At 41.9% G+C, this 21789-nt stretch overlaps 1 protein-coding gene across 4 annotated transcripts in view; it reads left to right on the plus strand.

Annotated features, from left to right (window-relative positions):
* Positions 1–21789, plus strand: part of LOC124555676 (calcium uptake protein 3, mitochondrial) — a 655882-nt gene that overhangs the window by 601774 nt on the left and 32319 nt on the right. For all 4 annotated transcript variants that reach the window (XM_047129671.1, XM_047129673.1, XM_047129672.1 and 1 more), the window contains exons 4-5: positions 15345–15392; positions 16882–16964. In XM_047129671.1, the coding sequence (XP_046985627.1) occupies positions 15345–15392; positions 16882–16964 (131 nt within the window). The remainder of the gene's footprint in view (positions 1–15344; positions 15393–16881; positions 16965–21789) is intronic.

The raw sequence follows: 21789 nt of genomic DNA on the forward strand, positions 1-21789 counted from the left end.
CAGATCGCTCTCGCTGCTGCTGCTCTACAGAGCCCTTGTTCAATCCCGCCTTCACTGTGGGAGCGTGGTTTTTGTTTCGGCGGCGTCCTCAGCGTTGTGTTTGCTCGACCCAGTGCACCACTGTGGCGTTCGCCAAGTGACGGGAGCTTTTAGAACGAGTCCGGTGACCAGTGTCCTGGTGGGCGCCGGAGTCCCTCCATTCAAGGTCAGGCGTGCACAACTGCTCGCCAGTTACGTTGCACACGTTCATAGTTCTCCTGCACATCCGAATTACCGTTTCCTTTTCCCAACCACAGCGGTTCATCTCCCGCATCAGCGGCCCAGGTCAGGCCTTACGATTGTGGTTCGCGTCCGGGCCCTTCTGTCTGAACTGGAGTCCTTCCCATTACCACCTCTCCTCGAGGTCCATTCATGTACACCTCCATAGTCTACACCTAGGCCGCAGATTCTTCTGGACCTTTCGCGTGGCCCTAAGGACTCCGTTAACCTTGTGACTATCTGCTATCATTTCCTCTCGATTCTCGACGTGTACCAGGCCACGAAGTCGTTTACACCGACTGCTCGATGGCTGATGGTCACGCAAGCTTTGCGTATGTTCATGGAGGACATACTGAACAGCACTCCTTGCCAGATCGCTGAAGTGTTTTCACTGCAGAGCTGACGGCCATATCTCGTGCTCTTGAGCACATCCGCTCATGCCCTGGCGAGTCATTTCTCCTGTGTACTGACTGTTTGAGCAGCCATCCCTTGGTAGCGTCCATTCAGGAGTCCATCTATGCCCTGGAAGGGTCCAGTCGTTCAGTGGTGTTTGTGTGGACCCCAGGACACGTCCGAATCCCAGGCAACGAGCTTTCCAACAGGCTGGCATCTCCGAAACTGACCTGCGTTCTGTCTTACACTGCAGGGTATTTCGGCTTTTTTTTTTTTTTAAGACAGAATGGCATAACCTCAGTACGCACAGAAAACTACGTTCCATTAAGAAGACTACGAATGTGTGGAAGTCTTCCATGTGGTCCTCTCGCAGGGAATCAGTTGCCCTCTGCCGGCTCCGCATTGGCCATACGTGGCTAATGCATGGTTACCTCCTCCGTCCCGAGGACCCACCTCAGTGTCGCTGTGGTTCACAAATGACGGTCGCTCACCTCTTGCTGGAGTGCCCAACTTTTAGCCAGTCTGTGGCGGACTTTTAACTTTCCCAGTACCCTATCTTCGCTGTTTGGCGACAATGCCTCAACAGCAGCTTTAGTTGTACGTTTTATTCGTGAGGGTGGGTTTTATCATTTGATCTAAGTTTTAGCGCTTGTCCTCCGTCCCTCTGTGTCCTCCACCCTAGTGCTTTTAGGGTGGAGATTTTAATATATTTCAGAGTGGCTGGCTTCTCCTTTTTATTCTCATGGTCAGCCAGCCATGGTAATCTGATCTCTTGTTTTGATCTCTTATACATGTTTCTTGCGCCTCTCTGTGATTTTCTTGTCTGATTTTGTCCATTTTAGTGTTTGTTGCCCTTCTGTCATTCTTGTGGTTTTCTCCTTTCTTCCAGCTGTGTTTGGCATGTCTCGGTTATTTTACTTCCACCCTCGTGGAATTATTTTAATCAGAACGAGGGACCGATGACCTAGCAGTTTGGTCCCTCCCCCCGTCTTTTAAACCAACCAGCTGCAGAGTAATTATATGTAGTTTGATTTCTTACCCCAGGTATCTGGTTGTCTTCATTCCGCGTGGAAGATATGTGCTGTGTATCTTGTTTGGAATTTGTCAGCTTGTGTGGTTTCAACATGATGGGCACACTTTGCACTCGTTGTTCGGAACCACATTGATTTGCAGTTTGGACAACAAGGGACTTGTCGCGGTGGTCCTGTTCCATGGCCAGCTCTTTCACCAGACGTGACCCCAGTGGATTACTACTTATGATGGAATGTGAGGAGCCCAATATAGGAGATTCCTGTCGAGACATGCATCTGGTTGATAGGATTTTTGCAGAGGCAGAAGTACTAGACCAAGCTCTTGAGATTCTTGAGCGTGTGAGACAATTAATTGTGCGTCTCTGTACACTCTGTCGTAGTCCACATGTTGAGCAGTACGTTTCAGGGAACTGTTCTAAATTTGCTGCCTATTGTACTGTACGCTGACAGGACAGATTGGACACGCTGTGGTAAATGTACGTGTTTCGTCTGGGGATTGTTGCATTATCATGTGTTTCGTGTAGTACGTTTTGATGATCGTATATTAAAGAAATTTTCATTGTTGCGAAATTATGTTCACGGAAAAAGGGTAATTGGCGTATAATTCTATAACGAGCCACCAGAAATCATGGGTACCTTACACCAAAATACACTCCTGGAAGTTGAAATAAGAACACCGTGAATGCATTGTCCCAGGAAGGGGAAACTTTATTGACACATTCCTGGGGTCAGATACATCACATGATCACACTGACAGAACCACAGGCACATAGACCCAGGCAACAGAGCATGCACAATGTCGGCACTAGTACAGTGTATATCCACCTTTCGCAGCAATGCAGGCTGCTATTCTCCCATGGAGACGATCGTAGAGATGCTGGATGTAGTCCTGTGGAACGGCTTGCCATGCCATTTCCACCTGGCGCCTCAGTTGGACCAGCGTTCGTGCTGGACGTGCAGACCGCGTGAGACGACGCTTCATCCAGTCCCAAACATGCTCATTGGGGGACAGATCCGGAGATCTTGCTGGCCAGGGTAGTTGACTTACACCTTCTAGAGCACGTTGGGTGGCACGGGATACATGCGGACGTGCATTGTCCTGTTGGAACAGCAAGTTCCCTTGCCGGTCTAGGAATGGTAGAACGATGGGTTCGATGACGGTTTGGATGTACCGTGCACTATTCAGTGTCCCCTCGACGATCACCAGTGGTGTGCGGCCAGTGTAGGAGATCGCTACCCACACCATGATGCCGGGTGTTGGCCCTGTGTGCCTCGGTCGTATGCAGTCCTGATTGTGGCGCTCACCTGCACGGCGCCAAACACGCATACGACCATCATTGGCACCAAGGCAGAAGCGACTCTCATCGCTGAAGACGACACGTCTCCATTCGTCCCTCCATTCACGCCTGTCGCGACACCACTGGAGGCGGGCTGCACGATGTTGGGGCGTGAGCGGAAGACGGCCTAACGGTGTGCGGGACCGTAGCCCAGCTTCATGGAGACGGTTGCGAATGGTCCTCGCTGATACCCCAGGAGCAACAGTGTCCCTAATTTGCTGGGAAGTGGCGGTGCGGTCCCCTACGGCACTGCGTAGGATCCTACGGTCTTGGCGTGCATCCATCCGTCCGGTCCCAGGTCGACGGGCACGTGCACCTTCCGCCGACCACTGGCGACAACATCGATGTACTGTGGAGACCTCACGCCCCACGTGTTGAGCAATTCGGCGGTACGTCCACCCGGCCTCCCGCATGCCCACTATACGCCCTCGCTCAAAGTCCGTCAACTGCACATACGGTTCACGTCCACGCTGTCGCGACATGCTACCAGTGTTAAAGACTGCGATGGAGCTCCGTATGCCACGGCAAACTGGCTGACACTGACGGCGGCCGTGCACAAATGCTGCGCAGCTAGCGCCATTCGACGGCCAACACCGCGGTTCCTGGTGTGTCCGCTGTGCCGTGCGTGTGATCATTGCTTGTACAGCCCTCTCGCAGTGTCCGGAGCAAGTATGGTGGGTCTGACACACCGGTGTCAATGTGTTCTTTTTTCCATTTCCAGGAGTGTATTTAGATAATTTCCCTGAACAACCTCTGAACGGGGCAGAACGATTGGTCTCTGGGAGGCGGGTCTGTCGGTCCGTGACACTGTGACCAGTACAGAGCATGCTACTTAACAGTGAGACGTATGTGGAACCTGTGAAGAGTAGAGGGCTGTACACAGCTCCGCACATAGGCACGATGTGAACACGGCGCGAGATGACCGCCATCTTATCTGCTTAGACGTAACTGACAAAATAGCTTCGTCCACAGTGCTGACGCAACGTTGGAGCACTGCAACGAGTGTCGATATGTCTGCGTCGACAGTTCGACAACGTCTTCTGCGAGCTGGACTGGTGCCACGCATGCCATTGCGTCTGCCTCCATTGACCAGAAACCACCATCGCCGCAGACTGCAATGGACATGCGAATGTCTTGCGTGCTGAGTGGCAAAACGTAGTGTTTTCGGACGATTCCCGCTTCTACATGTCCTACAGTGATGGGCGTATACGTGTCCGACCCCGCCGTGGTGAACGCAGTCGGACAGACTGTATTGTTTAGCACCGAGCAAGGTAGCACAGTGATTAGCACACTAAACTCGCATTCGGGAGGACGACGGTTCAAACCCGCATCCGTCCATCATGCATGTGGCGAGGAATGTGCAAGCCTTCTTCGAAGAATGACGGGTATCACTGATCCCCCGGCCATCTCGTTCACGTGACATGTCGCCCATCGAATATATCCGGGATACAGTCGGTCAGCAGCTTGTTCGTTCGGGCCCTCTTGCGGCTGCAGTTGATGTTTTGTAGACGCGCCTACAAACTGCGTGGCAGAGTATTCCCTAGCAGCATATTCAGGTGATCTTTGATTCCGCGGCACGATGTCTAGCGGCACTGATTACAGCTTGTGGTGGCGCTACTCAGTACAGTTACAGTGCGTGTACGGCTCTGTAATGCTAATCATTTGTGTAGTGTCATGTCCCTAGTCGGTAGAACAAATTTCATTGTGATCACATCTCTGGATTTCGGTGTTCCACTTTTCCTAACAGTAGTGTAACTTGGGCCAACTCAATTAAGGCACAAGGAAATGTTAAGCCCAAAACCAAGTCATCAGGGCTATAACAGCCTTTGGAAGTTACAGCGTTTCTGTAGGTGGTATGCTCTTGCCTTCTTCTGATTTGTGCAGTAATTTAACCATTTATGAGTGGGAGACTGCTACAGTTACTAACAGTAGTGTAGCACGACGTTTTTAACGTTTACAAATCACTGTCAGAGGTGAAAGAATCGGCATTCAGCATATAGAGTCTTGTAATCGAACGAGGGATTGAACCTGAACATTTGCATTAGTCGTCTGACACCCTTTTAGCTGCTCAGATGAGAGACATACTTGGTCAAGTGTTTCATGTAGATCTCTCTTCAACAAGCTTAGTATTCTTATACTAACCAACCTCACTATACATTAACTCTCTAAATAAGGAGATTAGTGATTGACAATACGAACTTCCTTTTAAAAGGAACAGCAGCATCTGTTAATTGGCTACTGGTCATGCTATTCCTCTTTATGTTATAAGCAAATTCTGAAGCATGTTTCAAAAATCTTTGCAGCTCAGTTGAGCATACATTTTCAGTAGGATTCCTCAAGAATTTACGGCTGCATTACAAATCACAGAATTTAAATCCAAGTTGAAGCTTTTCTCCAGAAAAACACCTTCTGTTTCCTCCAGGACATACTAAACTCCACTTAATTACATTATGGGAACATAATTTCAGGAAACGAAAAGGGATTTCGAAAATATTAAAATGAATTGAAAAGGAGGACAAAAATGTTAATGCAAAAAGCATTCAGGTCTGTTTATCCTCATTACTCGCGGCATTTCGTCGATTCCCATAAGAGTTCAAGCGTAGTGTGCATCCATACTGAAGTGATTAGATTAGTTAGATTGGATTAGTACTTGTTCCATAGATCATGAATACGACACTTCGTAATGATGTGGAACGTGTCAGGTTAATAAAAGGCGTCTATACAAGATATTACATTAGACAAAATATTACATGACACTCAATATGTTTTTTTAATTTTTTTGTGGAGGTTGGGAAATTACCCACTTACTATATCCAAAAATTCATCTAATGAGTAGAAGGAGTTGCCATTAAGAAATTCTTTTAATTTACTTTTAAATGCTATATGGCTATCTGTCAGACTTTTGATGCTATTAGGTAAGTGACCAAAGACTTTTGTGGCAGCATAATTTACCCCCTTCTGAGCCAAAGTTAGATTTAACCTTGAGTAGTGAAGATCATCCTTTCTCCTAGTGTTGTACCCATGTACACTGCTATTACTTTTTAATTCGTTCGGATTGTTAATAACAAATTTCATAAGTGAATGTATACACTCCTGGAAATTGAAATAAGAACACCGTGAATTCATTGTCCCAGGAAGGGGAAACTTTATTGACACATTCCTGGGGTCAGATACATCACATGATCACACTGACAGAACCACAGGCACATAGAAACAGGCAATAGAGCATGCACAATGTCGGCACTAGTACAGTGTATATCCACCTTTCGCAGCAATGCAGGCTGCTATTCTCCCATGGAGACGATCGTAGAGATGCTGGATGTAGTCCTGTGGAACGGCTTGCCATGCCATTTCCACCTGGCGCCTCAGTTGGACCAGCGTTCGTGCTGGACGTGCAGACCGCGTGAGACGACGCTTCATCCAGTCCCAAACATGCTCAATGGGGGACAGATCCAGAGATCTTGCTGGCCAGGGTAGTTGACTTACACCTTCTAGAGCACGTTGGGTGGCACGGGATACATGCGGACGTGCATTGTCCTGTTGGAACAGCAAGTTACCTTGACGGTGTAGGAATGGTAGAACGATGGGTTCGATGACGGTTTGGATGTACCGTGCACTATTCAGTGTCCCCTCGACGATCACCAGTAGTGTACGGCCAGTGTAGGAGATCGCTCCCCACACCATGATGCCGGGTGTTGGCCCTGTATGCCTCGGTCGTATGCAGTCCTGATTGTGGCGCTCACCTGCACGGCGCCAAACACGCATACGACCATCATTGGCACCAAGGCAGAAGCGACTCTCATCGCTGAAGACGACACGTCTCCATTCGTCCCTCCATTCACGCCTGTCGCGACACCACTGGAGGCGGGCTGCACGATGTTGGGGCGTGAGCGGAAGACGGCCTAACGGTGTGCGGGACCGTATCCCAGCTTCATGGAGACGGTTGCGAATGGTCCTCGCCGATACCCCAGGAGCAACAGTGTCCCTAATTTGCTGGGAAGTGGCGGTGCGGTCCCCTACGGCACTGCGTAGGATCCTACAGTCTTGGCGTGCATCCGTGCGTCGCTGCGGTCCGGTCCCAGGTCGACGGGCACGTGCACCTTCCGCCGACCACTGGCGACAACATCGATGTACTGTGGAGACCTCACGCCCCACGTGTTGAGCAATTCGGCGGTACGTCCACCCAGCCTCCCGCATGCCCACTATACGCCCTCGCTCAAAGCCCGTCAACTGCACATACGGTTCACGTCCACACTGTCGCGGCATGCTACCAGTGTTAAAGACTGCGATGGAGCTCCGTATGCCACGGCAAACTGGCTGACACTGACGGCGGCGGTGCACAAATGCTGCGCAGCTAGCGCCATTCGACGGCCAACACCGCGGTTCCTGGTGTGTCCGCTGTGCCGTGCGTGTGATCATTGCTTGTACAGCCCTCTCGCAGTGTCCGGAGCAAGTATGGTGGGTCTGACACACCGGTGTCAATGTGTTCTTTTTTCCATTTCCAGGAGTGTATATTGTGAGGCTACAGTGAAGATTTCTAGCTCTTTAAATAAGTGTCTGCAGGATAGCTCCAGCAATTATTCTGATTACACGCTTTTGTGCAATGAACACTCTTTTACTCAATGATGAGTTACCCCAGAATATGATGCCATACGAAAGCAGAGAATGAAAATAGGCATGGTAAGCTAATTTACTCAGATGTATATCACCAAAATTTGCAATGACCCGAATAGCATAAGTAGCTGAACTCAAATGTTTCAGCAGATCCTCAGTGTGTTTTTTCCAGTTCAACCCCTCATCAATGCATACACCTAGAAATTTTGAATATTCTACCTTAGCTACTGATTTCTGATCGAAGTCTATGTTTATTAACGGGGTCATTCCATTTACTGTGTGGAGCTGTATATACTGTGTTTTGTCAAAGTTTAATGAGAGCCCATTTGCAGAGAACCACTTAATGATTTTCTGAAAAACATCGTTTACAATTTCACCAGTTAATTCGTGTCTGTCGGGTGTGTTAGCTATACTTGTATCATCGTCAAAAAGTATCAGCTTTGCATCTTCGTGAATATAGAATGGCAAGTCATTAATATATATTAAGAACAGCAGAGGACCCAAGACCGAACCTTGTGGCACCCCATTCTTGATTGTTCCCCAGTTTTAGAAATCACCAGTTTTTTGCATATTATGTGAACTGTTTATTTCAACTTTCTGCACTCTTCCAGTTAGGTATGATTTAAACCATTTGAGCACTGTCCCATTCATACCGCAGTACTTGAGCTTATCTAGAAGTATTCCATGATTTACACAATCAAAAGCCTTTGATAGAGCACAAAAAATCCCAATGGGTGACTTCCGGTTACTCAGAGCGTTTAATATTTCATTAGTGAAAGTATATGTAGCATTTTCCATTGAAAAACCCTTCTGGAAACCAAACTGACATTTTGTTAAAACTTTATTTTTACAAAGGTGTGAAACTACTCTACAATACATTACTTTATCAAGAATTTTGGATAAGTCAGTCAGAAGAGAGATTGCGTGGTAGTTGTTGACATCAGACGTATCCCCTTTTTTATGCAATGGTATAACAATGGCATACTTCAGTCTATCTGGGAAAATACCCTGCTTCAGAGAGCTATTACATATGTGGCTAAGAATCCCACTTCTTTCTTGGGAACAAGCTTTTATTATCCTACTGGAAATGCTACCAATTCCATGTGAGGTTTTATTCTTGAGAGAGTTTATTATCTTCCTAATTTCAGATGGAGAGTTGGGTGGCATTTCAATTCTATCAAATGGTGTGGGTAAGGCTTCTTCCATTAACTGCTTTGCTTCTTCTAATGAACATTTAGATCCTATTTTCTCTACAAAATTTAAAAAATGATTATTCAAAATGTTTTTGACTTCCAGCTTGTTGTTTATCAAGTTTCCATTCACTTTGATGGTGATGCCATCATCCTGTACTCTTGGTTGTCCTGTCTCCCTTGTAATAATATTCCAAATTGTTTTGATTTTGTTATCAGAGGTATTAATCTCAGACATGATGCACATGCTTCTGGACTTTTTAATAACCTTTCTTAATGTAGCACAGTAGTTTTTGTAATATTTGGCTGTTTCTGGGTCATTACTCTTTCTTGTTGTTAGATACAGTTCCCTTTTGTGGTTACAAGATATTTTTATTCCTTTAGTAAGCCAAGGTTTTTTGCACAGTTTCTTATAATTAGATTTAACTACTTTCTTGGGGAAACAGTTTTCAAATTCTCTTACAAGTGTATCATGAAATAAGTTATATTTTAAATTAGCATCGGGTTCCTTGTACACCTCATCCCAGTCTAACTGCTGAAGATTTTCTCTGAAATTTCTAATTGTTGAGTCATTAATTGAACACACAATTTTGGACGGTAGTTTTGGATTACTGAATGGAGCTGTGTCATATACTGTAACTAGCTGAGCATCATGATCAGAAAGCCCATTCTCAACAGGACAAGAATTTATGTTTTTAAACCTATCGTGGTCTATAAAAGTGTTATCTATCAATGTGCTGCTGTCCTTTACTACCCGAGAAGGAAAATTAATGACAGATGTCAAATTGAAAGAATGGAGCAAGACTTCCCGGTCATTCTTCCTATTACACTCTTTCAGTGAGTCAACATTGAAGTCCCTACAAATAATAATTTGCTTTCCCCTATCTGACAGATAGCGCAACAAGGCATCCAAGTTTTCCAGGAATAAATGGAAGTTTCCTGAAGGGGACCTATATACTGTTACAATTACAAAAGGGCCCTCCTTCAGTTTAAGTTGGCAGGCACATGCTTCTATATGTTGCTCTAGACAAAACTTTTTTGCATCTAAGCTTTCTACACAGTGATAACTTTTGACACATGTGGCAACTCCTCTCTCTACTCATATGTGCAGCTAGTTTATAACCACTGATATTTACCTTTTCCATATCAGACACAATGTGATGCTCAGACAGGCATAGTATATCTATTACATTATTAGATTCAATGTCATCTAAACAAACCAGGAGCTCATCTACCTTATTCTTCAATCCCGGAATATTTTGGTGAAGAATGGTAACATTATTTTTTACTTTACTTTTGTTAGAATCTACTTTTTTCTTTAATCCACCAACATTTTGGTTAAATATGGTAACATTATTATTTACTTTCCTGTTGTGAGAATTTTGTGAGTTTTGGGCCTCTTTAGCACCTGCCTGTCTGAACTTCTCATTGTACACTGATATTAGTCTAAAAAAGAGGTACATCCATGAGTACTAGTGTCCCCCCTTATGGATCTTGCTACCAACCCTGCCAGTGGTCATTAGTCGTCCTCACTTTAATTATATATGTGGTGTCTGTTCTTTCGGATGTGATCACTTCAGTGCGGATGCACACCGCACTCAAACCCCTATGGAAATCGTTGAAATGCCGCGAGTAATGAGGATAATGGGCAAGAGGCACTACGTCAGTAGTGAGTGGATAAGTTGACAATTTGGTCTGACGGAAGGAATGCTAGGGTAGTCTGTGTAATTGCGATTATCACTGTATCTCGATGGCACAGTGGTCAGTGTCATTGTCATCTTGCCGTGTCCACAGAAGGTCTCCTTCATAGGGGATTTTGCAGTTTGGTGGACATCACAAGCCAATCTGTATCCCACTGAGCGATTTCCATACAGTTCAAGATTCTGCATCACAAGGAGCAATCTTTCCATACATTTCAAATGGTTTGGAAATTTAGGTATCCATTACTTGGCTCTAGCTTTCACTACATCATTGCATTATATTAATCTCATCCATGGAATCCAACAGAGAGGGTACGGACCAAGGGTTCGCTTCTGGGGCAGGGTTCTCGCCAATCCTCAAATATAAATCACCATTATCCCCACTTTTAAAGTGTCACTTATGAATATGACTATAATAGTAATAAGAACAATGAAACATTTAATTACAAAAATATACAGAATGTTTTACTATAGTAATAATAATAATAATAATAATGTGTTTGTATCTGTGCTCAGGCCAGTATTTATGATCTATAGACATCTAGGCAGAACTTTGCTGTTATTACGTACTAATATGACAGATACCACTTTTTATTCCTGTACTTGTATTGTCTGCAAAAGAGAACAAAATTTCTTTTTGCAGTGCTAGTGAAAGATCGTTTATGTGTATCAGAAACAGAGGACCTAAAACAGACCTCTGTTGTGCACCAAGTGTGATTGCTTCAAGTCTTTGGTGCCTATTGCTATTTGATTGACATACTGGTGGTACACTCAATTTATAGTCAGTGGATAAGATAGAAACTGTGAATCACATGTCTCAAATATTCTGTAATAAGATATTTTAACTTTCGCTTAAGTATAACATGACTCCCACTATCAAGAGCCTTAGCCAACTCACAAAATATTCCCAATGATGATGATTTCTAATTAATTGATTCTCGTGTATCACATATCAAGGTCAATACACTACAGCTTGTTCAGCTGACAGTCCTTTTTTGAAATCCAAACTCTGTGCCTTTGAGTGTTTTCTGCACTGTTTATAAAGCCTTTTGTACATTTTATCTCCATTTTTGTAGAGTAGGATGACAAAGTCATGTTTATCTGTGAAAATACCAATATGAAAAGATTGCTTATATAATTACCTTGTTGTCTTATAAACTTCAGCTGAGCAACATGTGATTATTTTCCTACTGATTTAATCGTAATTGCTTGAGCAAGTATTTTAAGAGTTGGTAATGCTGGGGACATCTTTGGGAGATGTAGGATATAAAACTTTATTAAATTTGTTTTGGAATGTTTTTATTTGAAAACTTAGTCTATCTATTAGTGCTCAGATTTAAATTATCTTTTACTCTGCATTGCAGAAAATGTATTAAAAGAGTAATTTTGGGCTACATTATTTGGTGAAGACATTGTATACTCGAAAGCAATTTCCTCGTTTCTTGTTTCATTTATTCTGTCTAATATTTTCTGTGCTCAGATAGTACTTACCTTATTACTGGAAGAACTTCTTTTTTTCTAAAAATAACATATGTTTTGATGGTCTGATCACTTTAAGCATGATTCTGTTGGTTATACAGGGTTTAGGAGCATTCAGTATATCTTAAGTGATGGTACACTACGTATAAAACAGTTCCTGCAAATGATACCTACTGCTGTTTACAAGGTACTACCCATTCTCCCCAACTATTGAAACTATAAAACAGATACTGAATTCCTGTGGGTTAAAAATATCACCAGAGAAATTAGCTGTTGCCCATTTGCAAAGAAACAATTATAAACAGCATTTGTTGTTGGTTAATTTTCAAACTATAAAACGCTAATAAAATCCCAGGATCAATTTCTAAGAATCCATAAGTTGCAAGATTGTAGACATCCACTACAAAACACTGTTTAATCGTGAAATGGTGTGAACTGTAGCAGGGCAACTCAGAAATGTGTGAGACGACAATGTAAAACAGTTTAGTGTACTGTCACAAGTATATGCGGACAGAGGTCTTGGGTATAGTTCTCATTGAATGCTATGTGTATTTCACATATAGTGTGTCATGTAGAGAATCGGGATAGCTTAGATAGTACATAGGGATGACATCATACATGACTGGACCATGACAGTTAAACTTTCAATACTAGGTGATCTGGGAGTTAGATCACACCCAAAGCATCATTTAATACCTGTAGAGTATGTTACAGGAGAGTGGAGACACTTGCCAATTTTGTATCAAGTTTCTGAAGACATCAAGTCATTACACATAGCCTTCATTAGAGACTTCCTGGCATCCTGTGTTTCTCTTGTCTCTTGTCAGACTGTGTATAGTTGTCTTAGAGAGTTTACAATGTATGCTCAACAACTCTCCAAATGGGTTACTAAAACAGAGCAGAACATGGTCCAACCAATCTGGTGTCTCACCATACTGATTAAGGTGGTAATACACTGGACTTTCATTTGAGAGTACAGTGATCCAGATCCTTGTCTGACCACCTAGATTTAGGTTTTCCATTGTTACCTAAACTCCTTTATTTAAGGCTATTTGGTTTCTTTGAAAAGGAGTCAGACAATCATTTTTTCCCCATCCATCTCCAGGCCTAGCCTGTGACCCAACTCTGATTATTGCAGAAAGAGACTAATATGGAACTGCCAGTTTTCTCATCTGGAATGATACAATGTTAGGAGCATGTACACCATCGCACCTGTTTAAAGGATAATGTAATGGCTCTGGCCCATAGGGATGGCATATCCTTATAATCCACACACTATTGTCACTTTTGCATAATTAGGTAAGTGCAATACCAGGTGGACCAGTAGCTACATCATGAGGGCCTAATGAGTTGTTAGCTAACTCTCCAGACTTATATCTGATTAAACATGTGTGAGACAATGTAGGATGAAAGATTACAGGCCGGACACCGGCACCACACATGTGTAACGGTGGGAGGCATTATCCCAAGTTATGCTGAATGGTGTGTCCCACTGTGTAGAGAGATTCTATCCATCCTGTATTTCTTGAAAAGGTATTATGTTCTGCATTGACCTTCCTATATGCCACTGATAGAAGGCTATCATTGTACGTCAGTTGCTGCCTGTAACAGGTCATCCTGTACACTCTGTATCCGTATCACTGTGTCACATGTCACTATATTGCCGGAGATCATTTCTGATGTTCACATTTTTTATGGATCTAAAAGATCCCTTAACTTATAGATGCAAGTGTAATATGGTTTTCATTATGAATGAATGCTCAAAGTGCTACAAATTTAATTTGTTGGTGTGTCCAAACGTTTTTGGGAAAATGCCAGATCGTGAGCCTGATAAGTTTTCTATCCCACCCTTGTCCATCTCAGTTAATGGCTTACCTCTAGTAAGTTAAATAACACCAACAGAATGTTAAACTGAAACCTGCCTACCTTCTTCTTTCTTGCTTAAGAAGAAGAAGAAAAACATTCACAATTTGTGTGAACAATATGATTTTCTTTTATGTATAGAAATTATTCTGTTGTTGCTAGTTAATAAATTTATATGCACACAATAAAAGTCAAATGAGTTTCACTAAACTCATAATATATCAGTAATAATCTGGTTGTTGTTGTTGTTGTTGTTGTTGTGGTCTTCAGTCCTGAGACTGGTTTGATGCAGCTCTCCATGCTACTCTATCCTTTGCAAGCTTCTTCATGTCCCAGTACGTACTGCAGCTTACGTCCTTCTGAATCTGCTTAGTGTATTCATCTCTTGGTCTCCCTCTACGATTTTTACCCTCCACGCTGCGCTCCAATACTAAATTGGTGATCCCTTGATGCCTCAGAACATCTCCTACCAACCGATCCCTTCTTCTAGTCAAGTTGTTCCACAAACTCCTCTTCTCCCCAATTCTATTCAATACCTCCTCATTAGTTATGTGATCTACCCATCTAATCTTCAGCATTCTTCTGTAGCACCACATTTCGAAAGCTTCTATTCTCTTCTTGTCCAAACTATTTATCGTCCATGTTTCACTTCCATACATGGCTACACTCCATACAAATACTTTCAGAAATGACTTCCTGACACTTAAATCTATACTCGATGTTAACAAATTTTTCTTCTTTGGAATCGCTTTCCTTGCCATTGCCAGTCTACATTTTATATCCTCTATACTTCGACCATCATCAGCTATTTTGCTCCCCAAATAGCATAACTCCTTTATTACTTTAAATGTCTCATTTCCTAATCTAATTCCCTCAGCATCACCTGAGTTAACTCGACTACATTCCATTATCCTCGTTTTGCTTTTGTTGATGTTCATCTTATATCCTCCTTTCAAGACACTGTCCATTCCGTTCAACTGCTCCTCCAAGTCCTTTGCTGTCTCTGACAGAATTACAATGTCATCGGCGAACCTCAAAGTTTTTATTTCTTCTCCATGGACTTTAATACCTACTCCAAATTTTTCTTTTCTTTTCTTTCCTTTACTGCTTGCTCAATATACAGATTGAATAACATCGGGGATAGGCTAAAACCCTGTCTCACTCCCTTCCCAACCACTGCTTCCTTTTCATGTCCCTCAACTCTTATAACTGCCATCTGGTTTCTGTACAAATTGTAAATAGCCTTTCACTCCCAGTATCAGTGATATAAAGTTACCTTAATGTTTAGGTGTATTGTACTACAGTTTTCTAAATTTGTGTTAAGTTTCCATATGTTTCCAAAACATTCGGTGAGAAAAGTTATTCTTTCTTGTTTAATTTAAGTATCTTTGGACATGATTGTTTAATCCGATGCTACTGCTAAAAGTATTTGAGACCCTTGAGTATTACTTGGAATAGTAATTTCTCTTTCTTTTTCAGGAATAATATCCTACACGGAGTATCTGTTTCTGCTGTCAATACTTACAAGTACGTAAATCTATGTTTACAGTTCAGTATTTTTTTCTGCACCACTTGTTTGTAGTTACTAATTCTTGAGTAGTGTAAATAAATTAGAAAAGAGCAGCTATCTCTATTTTTGGTTTCTAGGTGTTGATTTGCTGTCTCAAAGTGTTCACGATGGATTTGTTTGTCATTTGTCTTATTTTTGTCCTAGAAGTTGGAGACGTATTGTATTACCATCATTTATCTTTGTGTAAATAGGTAAAAATGTGGTAAATGACTGAGTTGATAGGTAGCAGTACGGTATTACAGTGCCCGCATCTCGTGGTCGTGCGGTAGCGTTCTCGCTTCCCACGCCCGGGTTCCCGGGTTCGATTCCTGGCGGGGTCAGGGATTTTCTCTGCCTCGTGATGGCTGGGTGTTGTGTGCTGTCCTTAGGTTAGTTAGGTTTAAGTAGTTCTAAGTTCTAGGGGACTGATGACCATAGATGTTAAGTCCCATAGTGCTCAGAGCCATTTGGTATTACACTAGTCTATTGCACAGTGCTTATAATACAATCTTGTGGTGTGTTAGAAACCTGCTCTGTGATGTGATCTAACAATTAGAGATTACACAAATGAAATCCATAAATACAATCCAATTCTTGATTCCTAATTGACAAATCATTCAAGTCAGCCTTTTCCTGCTGTTGGTAATGTGTCTGTTTCCAGATAGTCAGAAGGCAATGATCCTTGCTTAAAAACTGCAGTTAAAAAGTAGAATATTGTCCACTCATGGAAGTTGAGATCATCATACTTCATCTGGGAGTCTTTATGTTGAAACCGCAAAGCAGTTGGGGTGGGTTGTGCTATGTATTTGGAATCATTTGTCAGTCCTTAAACACCATAAAACATTGTGAAAGCTGCTATATCAAACAGAAGACTTCCTGCAACTACTGCATGAATTATCACTGCTGAGTTGTGGCCACATGAAAGTCTGATCACATCGAAGAACATGTTACTACCCACAACATTATGTACTATAATGGATGCTACACAACAAATCCCATCTGTATTCCAGCCACTCCAACTTCTATGAATTGCACAGTAATGAACTGCCTGTCCAATCTCCAGAATTCTCCTGGCTCCATCCTCCATGAAGACTTGTTCTCATATTATGTCTGTCTCTGTTATCTCCCAGTTTCCTAATGACTGGTACTCCATCCCTTCCCCACAGATTTATACTTCTCTTTGTCCCTCATTTTAGTTATGTTTACACTCTGTATATGTGGGGGGAGGGTGGTGAAATGTGGGAAGAGATGAGGAGGGTGTAAGTTTAAAGACTAACACAAATTATGCACTGGAAAATTACAGGGTCTGAAATTTCATAATTGATTCTGGCAGTTAGAGATTCATATATTTGATGTGAAGGAAGTGCACCTCTTAATTACTATAATTTGTCCTTTAAAAAGTTAAAGACAAATTTCCAAACATTGTTTATTGTTTTAGGAAGAGTATGAAGGATATTATTGTTTCAGAACCTCAAACTGGATTTCGTATTGCATTCAACATGTTTGATACTGATGGTAATGAGCGTGTTGATAAGACTGAATTTCTTGTGGTAAGTACATTGATTTCAAACTCCTATCATTTATAAGCTGCTCCTTGTTTACATTGTAATGCATAAATTTCTAGCCACATGATTTTGTGCTAAATATCTTTCAATTTTGGAACAATGGTTCTTTTCATAGGTGGAAGAGTACAAATTTTACATCATGTTTGAGTTGAATAGTGCTCCCCTCCCCCTCCAAATTTTCGTTACACAATTCAGGAGCATGTGAATTATGGATTATCACAACAGTGGATTTGCCATGCAGCTCCCAGAGATAAAATAATGTTGTACTGACCACCACATTCACCCAGTTTGAGTCCTTGTAATTTCTTCTTGTGGAATTTTGTAAAGACTGCTTGTGCCACCATTTGAAGCAGTGCTAGCCAACCTACACATATGGATCTCTGCAGCTATTGCAGCAATTGACAAAAACATCAAACACAGCACTTGGGCAAGTTTCTCCAGCTATGTGCATACCGTGCAAAGCATGTTGTAAAATTTCAACATTTATAACATGCTCAAAGTTTTTTTACATTCATTTCAATTTCTACCGTGACCATTTTTTTTCTGAAATGTTACAGTCAACAACAATAATTACATTTTGAAACTGAAAACATAATTTTCACTCACACTGTGTTGTAGATTTTTAATAATAGTACTGCAACTGTATTGTATATTGTAAATACTTCCCACTGAATGAGTACTGTTTTCAGCAAAGTTACAGTCATTACGATTGTACAAAAATTGGACAAGTAGCTGTAGTGGTTGAAAGTGTGTGATTGGGGAAGAACAATTATTGACATAAGTTTCAAGCTTTCAGAAATTTGTTAATTAAAATGAAGAAACTGGATGGAAAGGGGGGGGGGGGGGGGGGCTCACAAGTTTTGGCACAGAAGCAGAATGAAAATGACACAATGTAATTAATTCCCAGAGCAGATAATATACTATACAAAGCAGCAAGTCCTATGTTCAAATACCGGTCTTATAAATTGTTGGAAGGCAAGGGGGATACACAAGTTGCTTCAATTAACACAAGTAAGTAGAAATAATGTGTTGACAGAGGGGTGAGTGGGGGGGTGGGGGGGAGGGATCTGGGTGAGCAAATTGGTGGTAGTGAGTGAAAGACTTAGAAGAAAAGGAAGTACTGTGAAGACAATGTAGAATAGTGAAGAAAACAAGATGGAATGATAACACAAGGAAAAATTAGTGTAAGTCAGTGCCAGATGAAAGAAAGAAACTAGAAGTGATGATCAGTTCCTGTGAGGGAACAAAATGACCTCGTGACAAAATAAGTTCCAGAATCTGCACTGTCAAAGTATATATTGCAGTGCAGTATGAAGTGTTTTCCTGTGTAGTCTATATATCGTCATTCAGTATTTTCAGTTGTCAATAAATGCAGGCTGCTGAATAATATGCGGAACAACACATGTAATGTCACATTCATGTCTTTCTTCTCTTATTTATTTGTTAAATGCTTCCCTGCATACGAATATGTTTAACACTAAGTGGATCAATGAGGAATATTTTATATTAGGAAAGATTGCTTGTATATGAATCATAAGAAGATGACCAGACAAAATACTTCACTTTTTTCAGATGAAGCAAGCCAACTTAAAAGGGTTGTAAGAAGATTTTATGTACAGTATACCTCATATCTGGAATAGAGATGTGTTGCAGGGGATGTATGAGATTGAGGTTTTTAGAGGATTTTCTTCCAAGTAGAGTGCAATTTATTTTATGATATGCTAGGAGGAATTGTAGGCTAATACTGGTGAAAATATTGATTAAAGACACAGTCTTGTAGTTACAAAGGAGTTCAGCTGATGTATTATCAAGTCTGGATTGAGGCAAACTACACTGAAAATTTATTGCTGTACGATGTTGGTAACTGCAGGAATGAAAGATATGGACAGAAATTGTTTCAGTTTTACTTGGAGAGTTTGTATCCAAGAATAATGTTCACTATGAGAGAGTTAACAAACAGTGAAAGGCATAGCTTGCGTATTTAATGTATATGACAACATAGTGATGTTAGTTCTATGAGACTGAAATAGATATCAAAGACTGATATTTTTGCCATAAAAAGAAGTCATATAGTTGCAGCAAATGCCATTAAGGCTACAGAGAAAATATTTTTCAGTGACTCTGTAGTTAACTTGAGACCGTAAGAAAGATTACCACTTCCAATGTCATTACCATAAATTTATGTATGTCGGGTAGCCATAAAGACTTTATTCTCATGTCAGAAAAATAAAGTTATGTAATTATTTCCTTGTTTGTGAATACATGTCTGCAGTCCTAGTAGACACTGAAATTCCCAGATCACAGAACCGTACCCTGCAAAATGGCGCAGCCTGTCCCCACTTTAACAATGGGCAGTGGTATTTTGCTTTCTCTCTTTAGCGGTGCACTACAGTACTGTGAGGAGGAGGAAGAGGAGGAGGGCAATTTCAGTGTGTGGCAGAACTGCGGTCATGTACCAGCAAACAAAAAAAGATTAAATGTTTAACCCGAAAGAACAGATACCATCTTCATATATATATAAGCTCGTCTAGCTTGAAGGGGGAAACCAGATGGCGCTATGGTTGGCCTGCTATAAGGCGCTGCCATAGGTCAAACTGTTATCAACTGCATTTTTTTAAGTAGGAACCCTCATATTTTATTAAATATTCATGTAGTACGTAAAGCAATATGAATGTTTTAGTTGGACCACTTTTTTCACTTTGTGATAGATGGCGCTGTAATAGTCACAAACGTATAAGTACATGGCATCACGTAACATTCCGCCAGTGCGGACGGTATTTGCTTTGTGATACATTACCTGTGTTAAAATGGACCATTTACCAATTGCAGAAAAGGTTGATATTGTGTTGATGTGTGGCTATTGTGATCAAAATGCCCAACGGGCGTGTGCTATGAATGCTGCTCAGTATCCTGGATGACATCATCCAAGTGTCCAGACCGTTCCCGGATAGTTATGTTATTTTAAGGGAACAGGAAGTGTTCAGCCACATGTGAAACATCAACCACAACCTGCAACAAATGATGATGCCCAAGTAGATGTTTTAGCTGCTGTTGCAGCTAATCCGCACGTCAGTAGCAGACAAATTGCGTGAGAATCGGGAATCTCAAAAACGTCGGTGTTGAGAATGTTACATCAACATCGATTGCACCTGTACCATATTTCTATGCACCAGGAATTGCATGGCAACGACTTTGAACATTGTGTACAGTTCTGCCACTGGGCACAAGAGAAATTACGGGATGGTGACAGATTTTCTGCACGCGTTCTGTTGTGCGACGAAGCGTCATTCACCAACAGTGGTAGCGTAAACCAGCATAATATGCTCTATTGGGCAATGTAAAATCCACGATGGCTGCAACAAGTGGAACATCAGCGATCTTGGCGGGCTAATGTATGGTGCGGCATTATGGAGGAAGGATAGTTGGCCCCCATTTTATCGATGGCAATCCAAATGGTGCAATGTATGCTGATTTCCTACGTAATGTTCTACCAATGTTACTACAAGATGTTTCACTGTATGACAGAATGGCGATGTACTTCCAACATGATGGATGTCCGGCACATAGCTCGCATGCAGTTGAAGCGGTATTGAATAGCATATTTTATGACAGGTGGATTGGTGGTCCAACTAAAACATTCATATTTCTTTACGTACTACATGAATATGTAATAAAAAAATGGGGGTTCATATTTTAAAAAACGCAGTTCGTATCCTATATATAAAGCCATGAGTAATGAGTGTAATGGCAGGGACACTACGAATATAGTGCAGGACAATAAGTTGGGGCTGTGGGTCTCACGGGAGGCATGCCAGAGATAAGTCTTTGCAGTGGCACTATCCTCTGTGTCCTCGGTGGCTCAGATGGCTAGAGCGTCTGCCATGTAAGCAGGAGATCCCGGGTTCGAATCCTGGTCAGGGCACACATTTTCAACTGTCCCCATTGATGTATATCAGCGCCTGTATGCAGCAAAGGGTATTCATTTCATTGTATTGATTTACTTGTAATTTCATTCTAATGAGCTGCACGGTCACCGATGGTATCTGTTCTTTCGGACATGTCTGAAAGAACAGATACCAAGGTTCACCGGCCATTTGACCATTTTCTGTGCAAATGCACAAACAGTGCCCGAACTCGTACGGGAATTGATAAAGCCACGAGTAATGAGTGTAATGGGCAGGGGCACTACGAATATAGTGCGGGACAATAAGTTGGGAATTTGGGTCCCACGGGAAGCATACCAGAGATAAGTCTGTGCAGTCGCACTGTCCTCTGTGTCCTTGGTGGCTCAGATGGATAGAATGTCTGCCATGTAAGCAGGAGATCCCAGGTTCGAATCTCAGTCAGGACACACATTTTAAACTGTCCCCTTTGATATATATATGAAAACCTGTATGCATGTAAGGGTATTCATTTCATTGTAGTGATTTAATTGTAATTTCATATAACACAGGCCAGAAGCTACACATAACCAGTGATAACAATGGTGGCATATTTACTGTATAATTTCATCATCAGACTTAGTCCAAAGCTACTGTAAATATTAGATGTTCATGGATCACAGTTTACATGATGTTTGTCAGTTACTTATCACTCCCAGAGTGAGTTCCAAGAGTTTTATAAAAATACTGACTCATAGATGTTCAAAGGTTGATAACTGATCCTGAACTGAGTGACTACATTTCAATTCTGTACTAACTGCACAGTGTTCATTCTGACTGTCACAGATTTGTCAACCAAACGAATGCTGACCAGGGATTAACTGAAGCATTGTTCAGTACAGTGATAATTCAAATTTGTAGTTACAATC

The sequence above is a fragment of the Schistocerca americana genome, chromosome X (assembly GCF_021461395.2).
Source record: "Schistocerca americana isolate TAMUIC-IGC-003095 chromosome X, iqSchAmer2.1, whole genome shotgun sequence".
Lineage (NCBI taxonomy): Eukaryota > Metazoa > Arthropoda > Insecta > Orthoptera > Acrididae > Schistocerca > Schistocerca americana.